The sequence below is a fragment of the Nestor notabilis genome, unplaced genomic scaffold (genome assembly GCF_000696875.1).
Source record: "Nestor notabilis isolate BGI_N333 unplaced genomic scaffold, ASM69687v1 scaffold27597, whole genome shotgun sequence".
NCBI lineage: Eukaryota > Metazoa > Chordata > Aves > Psittaciformes > Psittacidae > Nestor > Nestor notabilis.
The window spans coordinates 1-10,821 of record NW_009935654.1 but is presented as its reverse complement, the minus strand read 5'-3'; the positions used below and the strand labels follow the sequence as shown (position 1 = coordinate 10,821).

The 10,821-nt window shown below is 46.0% G+C and overlaps 1 protein-coding gene across 1 annotated transcript; it reads right to left on the bottom strand.

Moving 5' to 3' along the window:
- Positions 1 to 2,388: 2,388 nt before the first annotated feature.
- On the bottom strand, positions 2,389 to 9,758 carry LOC104408368 (1-phosphatidylinositol 4,5-bisphosphate phosphodiesterase delta-1-like; the record flags this gene model as incomplete). Its single annotated transcript, XM_010017952.1, has 7 exons — positions 2,389 to 2,480; positions 2,857 to 3,006; positions 5,585 to 5,717; positions 6,247 to 6,425; positions 7,181 to 7,297; positions 7,615 to 7,771; positions 9,591 to 9,758. Coding segments are annotated over 7 exons (996 nt in total), but the record flags the coding sequence as incomplete, so codon positions are not given.
- Positions 9,759 to 10,821: the final 1,063 nt, after the last annotated feature.

The following is a 10,821-nucleotide window of genomic DNA, read 5'->3' as shown; positions in this document are numbered from 1 at the left end:
TTTTAATGCCTGCTGCCACAACGCTCACCAACATTTGAGAGGAGCACTTCTGCCAGGACTTGGAAACCAGCATGGGATTTTACAGATAATAGATCCTTCTGGTATTTGGGCCTATTGTAAACTGCTGCTGCTCTCCTCATTGGGAGAGTTGTTTTTACTCTCTGCCTCTGGTTTCTAAAGGAAAGATTCTCACCCACATTCTCCTTTTCATGTCACTTGCTGCTTTTGCTGTGGTGTCTGGTGGGCCATGTCCTGCTTGTGCTGCTCTTTACACCAGAGATCTTCCTTATAGTGAGGCTCTAGCACTTCCTAATCTGCTCAGAGATGAGGTTCCACAATAACAGCATAGGCCATGTTCCTTCCTCTGGGGAGAGAGGAGACCTTGCATCATTGTCCATCGTGCTCTGGTCCATTCCATCTCCATCTCAGCTACTTTCCCACCTGGCTCCAGTAGTTTTCCCCCAGCTGTGCCTATCTGATGAAGGATGTTCTCTCTTCCCACCAATCTTGTCTATTTTTATGTATGTGCACAATAAGCAGACTAACTCGTGGCCTCTCTGTATCGTTTATATAAACCCACTGTGGCCTTGGACAGTGTGGTCCTGCCCCTGCATCTCCCCACTTTGTTCCCCATTTCTCTGGTACTGGCCACAGCAGGCAGCTGAGGGCAGGTTTAACTCAAAAATCCACTGAAGTCTAATCCTGCAACACCAAAACCACAAAAAATTTGGTTTTAGCTAGCTCAGTAGGTTAATCTGACTCATCCTGAGATGGAGTCAATGATGCTCCCATCTTGGCCTTCAAATGGGTCTCCTGATACAAATGCCCCAAACCAGTGGTGAGCTAAGAGAGAGCCCATGTCACTGCAGGACACCCTGTTTGGCCTTAGTGGCTTCTGCCACTCTTGAGCTCTTGGTTGTTAATTCAATATGAGCCTTTGAGTTGTGGGTATAATTCACATTTAATCTGGCAATGTTTTACAATATCACACAATACTGTAGTGAAGAGGAAACTTCAATGTGTCCAGCAAGGATTACTGCAGCATAACAAACTCCAGGTAGCACTAAATGAAACCCAGTTTTGCTGTGGGCCCAAGGACTACTACATCCAGGCTATTTTGGACTCAGAAATAGGTGGGAGAGTGGAATAGGTTTAAAGGGACATGAAACTCTTTGGTAGCAGCCTGTCCTCTCCACTGCTGAGCATGAAAAACCCCAGAAAGATGGATAGCTTGAAGAATTCAAGCAGATCTGTCTCCAACTTCATGTGTGTTGCATTCAAGTAAGACAAAGAAGCAAATAGTGACAAGTAATTGGACTTTTCCAGATTGTTTTAATAGTCTAACATACTGTTAGTAACATAGTTGGCACTTCAAAATATATATTATTTCATTTCAACAATATTCCCTTAACTTTGTACTTGAAGAAAAATCACTTGTTGCCATAAATACTCTGTTGCTGTTCAAAACACTCTTGTCTGTCTGTGCTAGGTTACCTCTACAGTGCAAGTGGGACAGGCTAACATTTACAACGGCTCCTACCGCCACTTCCTCTGTGTTAAAAAATGACATTTTTCTATAAAAACACAAACAAAGAAAGTCCTACTGAATGGTAAAAAAAGCCCTACTGTCAGTTGAGCGTACTTCCAGAGACACTGACATAAAACATTCTCTGAGGTCCCTTTGAGTGGGTTTCGCTTTGGGTTAGAGGGAATTCTGCCACTCGGCAGCTTCTTTCTCCTTCAGAGGACCAGAGCCAGGCTGCGAACGCAAAGCGCCCTGGCCGAGAGCCAGGCACACAGGCAGAGTAGTGTTCTTGTATTTTTTATTACAATACAAAAGGAAAGGCGAGTTATATAACGTGGGCCTTTGTAGTGCAGCTTTCTTTTTAAATCTGTAACAGGAAAGAGGAGAATCATGTCCCCATTTAAGACTTCATATGGTGAAACATGGTTGACATCTGAAGCTGCAAGAAGTCACCTGGCATCTGGCCACTGATTTCAGTGGTGGGGTGGATGTTTTCTTGCACAGATGTTTTGTCCAGATGTCTGACCAAACGCAACCCAAGAGCTGTATTTTGCTAAAAACAAGCCCCTATCCTCTCATGAAAAGCTAAATTAAAAAATCACACACTAAGTGAACTAAAACCACAGCTGGATTGGTCAAACAGGTACAAAAGGATTAATCTCAACAGCAGCATCAGGATGTTTCCAGCACACTTAAGGGAGAAGGCCAATGGCTATCTCACATCAGGGGTCCTGTGGAGCACCGTGGGCTGCTCCCGAGAATGTGCTGAGGATTCAACAGGACCCTGTCATTGGCAGACTTCACATGCTGAATTCCTTCTAAGTCCGTAACGAGGATCACTGTGCCCTGAAAGAGCTGAGCTGCTAATCACAGTCCTCAATATTGATGTACACAAAGAGGGTGGAGGAGGAGTACGGGTCTCCATTCTTGGTGAGAAGATGGATGTGGCGGTAACCTGGAAGCAGAGGCACAGATGGAAAGTGCCCTTTAGTCCGGCTGGAAAAATATTTGGTAACATTTGCCAAGACTCTGCAAAAACATCTCCTCCCTGGCTCAGAGCATTTTGCTCCCAGAGCCCCACAGAACAGGTAGGTCTGAGAGGCATTGGTCTAAGCATTGGCAATATTTCAGGCCCAAGGCCACTGGTGACAAGGGGATCCCTTGCCCAGAGACAGTATTAACAGCTGCCCGATAAACCATTTATCACCTTCCCCCTCCCCAGAGAGGGGAACCTGTTCTGACCTGAGCTATGATGGATGTGGATCACTCCTCTAGCACACTGGAGCTTCCCAAAGGCTCACTGTTGTGAGCAACAGGGAGCAGGGCCTTACCTTGCTTCAGACTAGTGAAGGGAAGGGTGTACTGCCCAATAAAGTCATTCTTGGTCGACATGTCAAAGTCTTCCACCACAAACCGGACCAGGGCAAGTGCAGGGATCTCTATGTCAAATGTAAACTCTTCATCCCATTTTGGGTTAAAGCCTGGACAACATAGACAAGGATGACAGTCAGAACTTCTCACAAATAAGGAAGGAAGCAAGATGCTCACAAGCAAGGATGGCAGTCAGAAATGCTTGCACATGGATGGAGACTTTGCCTGACTGAGGCCAAAGGTCATAGGAGATGCTGAGAGCCTTGTTCCCAGCTCTGATACTGATTTGCTACCTGGTATTAATAAATATTTCAGCTAAGGCTGCTCACTTCAGACCTCAGCATCATGGTCGCAGAAGGCAGCGAGAAGCAGGAGGGAGGTGAGCTCAGCTCTGCTCTACAGGTTCTCACTGTCTGATACATGGATGTCTCTGGTTGCCACTGGACCACCTGAAAATTTTTGCAGCCTTAAACCAGGGGAGAACAGGAAGGAGAGCTGTGCCTTTGTGTTGCAACAGCCTCACTGAGTGCTGCAGTACACCCAACTTGTGCCTCAGTTTCCCTATCTGCAAGAAAGGTTAATGTTTACAAAAGCATCATCAAGTCTATGGACAAAATGTTTTCTGTTTCCCTGTGTAAAGGCAGTGTCTGAGACAGCCAGACTAGCCCTACTTCTGTCATGGATAAGGATCTAGTGGTCTGGACTCACAAGGCAAATAAAACCAGAGACCGCCACATCAGATGGGAGATGAAGAGCAAGCTCGATACTCTCTCTCCAGGTCACAGTGGGTGCTCTCTGCAGTTTCAATAAACCACTCCCTAGAAACAAACAGGAGGAGAGGACACCCTGTTTGAAACCCTGGTGGCATCAGCCCAATGACAGCAAAATGTCAGCTGTTCACAGAGGATTTGTGGTTGATTCTGAAAGAAGCAGGGATCTTTCAGCTGGCTCTGAAGGTGCTGAGATGGGCCTGTGGACAGTCTCATAGCAAAATACCTGTGCTGGTGCACTTTATTTGGACATTCTTATGGTTAAATTAACAGGACTGTTCAGAAAACACACATCTGCTCCTGATCCCCTTCATCCTTGGGGAAAAAACAGTGTTGCTGATCCCATAGGAGCAGAAATCATGAAAGTCAAGATAAAGCCATCAGCCCTAGGACAGTAGGTTCCACTGTACTGATGTCTGGGGAGGATTTTCAACCCATCTCAGAGCCCTGGTGGGATGCTCAGAGCTGCTGAGCCAGCAGGTTTCCACAACTTCTCGAGCTCCACAGCTGCTCTGACCTGATCTGTGCTCATAGCCCCTGCTTCAGTCCCACCAACACAGAGTCATAAAATGATGGAATCATTAACGCTGGAAAAGACCCTTAAGATGGAGTCCAACCACAAAACATCAAACCAGGTGAGCTGCCGAAGCATGTTCATGCATCTGAAGCCTCAGCCCATGAAATGTAGCTCTTGTTGCAGCTGCCTCTTTCCAAAACTGATGTTTTCATTGTTTAATTCACTTTCCATTGAGCAGCACTCCCTCCAGCATCACCCCAGCATCACTCCAGTATCACTCCAGCCAGCCAGGGGCTGGCTGTGGGACTGGCTGTGCTGAGCAGCCCTAAGGAACAGGCCCGGCAGGTCTGAAACATCCCCTATGGAGCTTTCACTCAAAGCAATATAAAAATCATTGTAGGTAACGGAAAAGGCCATGAGCTTTAGCAGCCAGGCCAGATTTACTCAAACAGGAAAGAGGAAAAGGGAAACATTGTTAGCAGGGAGGAAAATACGCAGTGGCTTTCTAGCATTTGGCTCTTACTCCACACAGAAAAGCAGTGTGTGTGTGTGCCTGCGTTTGTCAGTGGGAGGGCAATGACTGATTTCTCAGACTCCTACTGCCTCACTGCTCCCCCAGGAGAAAGCTGAATGTGTGCTCTGCAAACTCAGAAGGCCCCAATATTCAGACCCTCACTGCACAGAGAGAAATCCCAGCCATGTTTGACCGATGTGAAGTGGTCCATGGGGAAGTGAAATGTCTGTGAGATCTCTGAGGTCAGTGATGGGTAAGGCTTGAGCCTGTCTCTTTGGGGGTGGGGGCTGATGGCTTTCACCCCTCACCCATAACATAGCTGTGATGTGCATTAAGTTGGGCCACTTTGGCTAAAACAATGAGCAAATGCAGCATCCCTGCCTTGTGAAGAGACTCTGAGTTACAGGAAATGCTCTCCTTTTGCACAGACTATGTTACATATGAGAAGAGATTGAGTTTTCAAGGCTATGTTTACTATTTCCATCTTCCACTACCTCTTTTTAGAGAAGACAGAGACAGGCCCTTTTTACAGGTGCACAACAAAACCTTGATGTATAATGAGCACAAATTGCAACAGGAATTTCTGGTTAAGCATAAGAGCTATCTTATTTTATCATGAGGTCAGTCAAAGACAGGATCACTTGAGAGAGCCCAGACAGTCTGAGGAATCTCTGTCCTTTGAGATGCTCAAAATCCATCTGGGCAATATTATGAGCAACTTGAGTTAGCATCTTTTGTGAGTTTGTGACACTGCCTAGTGTGGGGAGGCTTGGGTGCACCTGAGCAAGCCTGGCCACAGGGCAGCAGTCTTGGGAAGGAACACTTTGCTACATAAAATGAAAGGATTACTGCCCCATGGGAGCACTGCATGGAATAGAACCCCTTACCATTGTTCTCAATTACTTTGGTCTGCTTCTTGTTGTTATCCTGTTGGACACCATGGATCTCTATTGTTACCTTAGGATCAACGATGGAGTTTTTGCTTTTGTTCACCTTTGGCAGCTGCTGACCAGAGATGATCTGTGAAGGAAACAGAGGAGGAGGTCAGGTCATCATTAGGAGAGAGGGCTCCCTGGCAAGCTTCCTTCTCCTTCTCCAGGAGTGCAGGACCTGCTGTGACAAGCTGTTGCAGATCTTTCAGAGCCAGTGTGATGTCCTTCGGAGGAAGTTGTCATGAGTCAAGGTACCTTAAGAACATTGCTCCAGCCCAGCCAGCTGGCTAGGGGACAGGCAACTTTTCTAACTGTCCCCACAGTGATTAGATGATACTTGTAAACAACAGTGGTGACTGTTGACTGCATGTCTGCCTTATGTTTGTGTAATGAAAGTGAATATTGTCATTAATTTCTCCTATTGCCAAACACTACACATGTGAGTAAGTCCCTGAAGATGAAAGCCCAGGCAGGACTGAAGCAGAAATCCCAGCAGTGGGAAAAGAGTAGGGTTGGGATAACACTGAGCAGGTGGGACCAGGAGAAGGAGAAGGTATAACCTACATTCCCCCCTGAAAGTGGATGCTACTGAAACAATTTACAACTTCTATTCTTACTTTAAGCAGAAGCTTCTTCTTTGTCCCCCATGTTCCTTCTGTGATGGATTTTGGATTGAATTTGGTTTGCTCATCCCGGAGGAATTCCGGCTTTAAGACATACCCAGAAAACCCATTGTCCTGGAATCGACCCTGGTAGACATCCATTTCTGTGCCTGCTGTCTGGAAATTTAGGGCAACTGCAACATAAATAAATAAATTCAGTCACTTTCAGATAAATCAATGGTAATCTTTTTATACTAATACTATTCACATGAAATTGCACTTCATGGACACAAACATTTGTTTTTCCACACTTCAAAGAACAGTGATAAACTCTGACTGTCACAGCCTGCTACCCCAGAGGACTTCTTGCATAGACGCTAGAGACAGAAGGAGCCATTACAGCCATCTCATTTGTCCTCCTGCCTTCAACAGGATCAAAAAGTGTCCTACATTGAATTTATGTCACCTGCTTGAGCAACTGCATCTTTTAGATAAACCTATTTATTTCTGTGCTGAAGGAGTTATGTCCTGCAGTGAAGCCAGCAAATCCTTCTCAGATCTTTTCTCTGGCTACTTAGCCTCATTATAAAACCTCCTTTCCAGCCCAGATATGCCTATTTTCATTTGCTATCCTGAGGGATATTGATGCCTCTGTTGGTTAGACCAGAGAGCTCCTCACTGTTTGAATTCTTTGTGTAGAAGTACAGAAGCTGTGACCAAAATAGATGTACAGAAAAGGCTCTCCTGACAGTTTTGAGGTGGGGCAGAAAATGGTCTATGAAAAGTCATTGAGCATTTGCTGAACAGCTGATCTCTCCCAGTGACCACTGAGCCTCTCTGCCCACAAAGGGCTTGAGATCACACATCTACATCAATTGAAGGCCCTCCATAGCCAGGCCATGGGTCACCCAGCCTGGCTGACCCTCTCTGACCTCCCAGTTGCACCCACCAATCTGGCAGCCGACGTTCCACAAGTCAATGGGGTTGTAGTTGGAAGAATCTGTCCTCCAGCCTGCAGGGTAGATCCGGCTCAGGTGCCTGATGTTGTGATGGATAAAACTGGTTGCTACAGAAAAAACAGAAGAAAATGGCCCTTTCAGTGACTGGGTCTAATTTTATCTCCTCTTGATGCTGCTTTATGTATACTGATGCTCTGCCTAGTGAGTCTGGCTGAATGTAAACTACCTGTAAAAAATGCCCTTCTTGGTAACAGCCTCTATGATATTAAGTTACTCCCACTGTTTCTCAGTGACATACATGACCATAGAGATTATAAGCCCTGTCTTTCAAGATGCCTTCTCCTTGTGCTTAACCACCACTAACTGTTCCTTTATGAGGGACTGGGACAGAGGATGGCCTTTTGCCAGGGCAGAACATACATACCAGACTCCTGGGCTAATTTCAGAGCTTTGCTCTCTGTGAACGATGACATCTCATAGAAAGCCCGAGGATGGCTGGGGTCCTCAAAGCCATTGAAATGGACACTCTTGCAGTAGACAACTGTGTCCGACAGTTCCTTGGCCAGCTTCAAGGTGTCACTCTAAAAGCAGGAGACCAAGAAAGAGTTTCTGCAGTCATACTCAAAAGTAATAACCACGTTTTGTCTAGGACCCCGAGACTTCTCTTCTCCACCACCTTCACATGAAAAGAGTGCACACTATCAACACTCAGTGGCACTCTTATGCAAAGAGAGAGTGAAAATGGGGCAGCCTGGCCTTGCCATGTGCCTCACCCTGCGTGGAGAGTGCTAATCCTGACTCTCAGAGCAACACTTCCTCTCAGGCCCATCCTGGCCTGTCCAGTGGTATCACTGACTTCCCAAGTGTTACTACCAAGAATATTTCATCAGAGCCATCCCTCCTTCTGCATTTATTGGCGTGTTATTATATGAATGAGTATTTCAGCTTGACTATCACAACTCACAAGTCATTAGGGCTACAAACACAGGAGCAACCGACCCAATTAGCCCATATTGGAGATCTAACAGAGGATTTCACATAATGGATGCTTTGCTGTCCCAGCACCCTTGTCGTATGATGCTCTCCATCTAGATTCTCTCTCTGTTGGTGGGATACCCTTTCTGCTGCTCTCTGCATGACCACTTGTATTTCAACATCAATGGCTGTCTCCACTTGCTAAACTTTACAACAGAGTCTTAGTAATGATTTTTCCGTATTGTCCTGGTCCTAAACATGCAAACCTGGAAATAAGGGCAAGAGAAGGATGTTTTGGCCTCCACAAAGCTTGGGCTTTTTTCCCCTTGAACAAGGAATCTCTTACAAAGCTTTGATGCCTCCTACTCCACAGCCACATTCATTGGTGCAAGGGTGAAGTGAGAGCCACCAGCTTCCATTGGAGGCAAGGAAAGAAAATGACAGACTTCAAAATGATACACGTTATTGATTACAATTCAGAGAAAGATGCAAGACCCTCAAATAGTGAGCAAATCAGCAAAGGGAAGCATAGATCAGACCAGATCCAGAGGCAATGTCAATCAGCTTTGCCATCTGTAGGACTGAACGTATTTATAGCTCCTATGAGCCTGGTCCATAAGGGATACGATCTTCACAGTGACCTACAGTCCACAAAAATTAATGTCCTAACATGAGGGAGCAAAACACTGGTGTAAAGGCCAGCCTTTTCTTCCCAAAATAGTAATCCAAATTGCTTTGGTAACCAGACACCCCTTCCCCATAGATCCATAGCTCTCTCCTCCCTCCTTTCTCCTGGTCAGAAACACATGGCCAGTGAGGGTGCAGGTATGTCCCAGAATGTGACTAGTCTCTGTCACCAGCCTCTGGTAATAAATGAAATCATGATGCTCCCATGACAAATAGATCTCTGCAAATCACACAGAGATAGATTGAACATGTGCCCTTCCACTGCTTCCAGAAATGCTACATAGTCTGTCCCAGCTGAGGGTCCTCCAGCCTCCTTTTAAGGAAAGAAGCCAACCTTCATGCCTTCATGCTTGGCTGGCTCTGCAAGATCTCTGTTTGTACTTGGGACAGAGAAAATTAAGCTGAGCAAGGACCAGGATCCTTAGCTCCAGCTATTTCAACAATTCACCCTTACACATCTCCAGCTGAGTAGCCAAAACCACACTGAAAACTGTCTTAGCAAGGAACATATTAAAACTATATTTCAATTGTTTTTTGTTTCATTTTCTTTTCTTTTTAGGCATGGTACAAAATCCACCTATAAAGTGGTTTCCCAGCATGAGTCATGGGACAGAAAACAAAACAGGATTTCCTGATGCAGGGCTTCAGAGACATTGCAATAGGCAAAGATCTTGTTTGTAGCTTCTCTGTCTTTCCAGGTCTGCCCCTTTTCAGGACTCAGTTAATTCTTTTACTTACCTTCCCCTTCTGCTGTATCTCAGTCTTTACAGATTCATCTTCCATTTCAGCTGCTTCATCTTCATCGGAGACATCCTCTGCCTCCAGGTTGTTGTTCCCATTTGTTCCAGCGGGGTCCTCCTGTCTACTCAGCTTCTTGCCTTTCACAAGGATCTTCCCTTTCAATTGCTGCACAAGGAAAAGTGTACAAAATAGCTGGTGATTAGAAAAGGTTCTAGCCCACCCTGAAGGAGGAAGGGTATAACTCCAGGGCCTTTTGGAGTTGCATCAGCCACTGGTGGTTTTAGAGGTAAAAATAAGTCTCTATTTCCAGAGTTCTTGCCCTGCCTCTGGCCGGCCTGTGAGACCACAAGCTATGAGTTTGGAGACCCTAGGCAGCCCACTAATTCCCCTCTGATGCAGAGCTGACCCTCCCCTCAACTAGACAAACCATTGTGCTGTTAGAGCAAATAAAAATATACTACTTTTTCAAAACTGAATGTGGCGCAGCAAACAAGGCCAAGCCTGTGGGTCAGGGCTCATGGGAGCTATCAATGGCACTGTTTCTGCCCTTCTGTGCAGCCCTGAAGTTTAGTCTCCTCCAGACTCTTCAGTGTGTGATTATAAACACATGCACAATTTGGAAATGATATGACATCCACCCAGGGCCTAAAGCAGTGCAGCCCACTGCTCCATTCGATATTTTAATGGGGAGAGAGGTCCACTGAGTTCTAGACAGGTGCCTCAGACATGGGATTTCAATATGTAAGGGATCTTGCAGGTGAAACTTTAGGGTGCTGGCAATCTAAGGAAGAGTTTCCAGACCCTTCCCAAGATACCTCCTCTTTTTCCCTTCCGATAAGAGCTTCTCCTGTGAGTGCTACCATGGTACAACACTAATCATAAGCATGCACCAACGTAGTACAGCTGGCTGCTGAGCCCATCCAAGGAGCATATTTGTTGTGCTGAACCAACGCTCTCCAGCCTCTTTCAAAGTCCACACAATACCCTCAGGTGAAGGAACACACCAACAGTGCATGGTTGCTTGCAGACCACCACACCACTGATGTATCTCTTGTGCAAGATCTGACTGTGGGAGGAAGGCTGAAGCCTGGAGAGGGCAGACTTTGAACCCAAATGATGCAGCAGCAATGCTGGCAGCAGAGAAGAGTGCTGAGAAATGTGACTGCCTGGGTACAATCTGTAAGTGAGCAGGTTATGCCTTAAACCAAGCCAAGTGCAAGGTCCTACA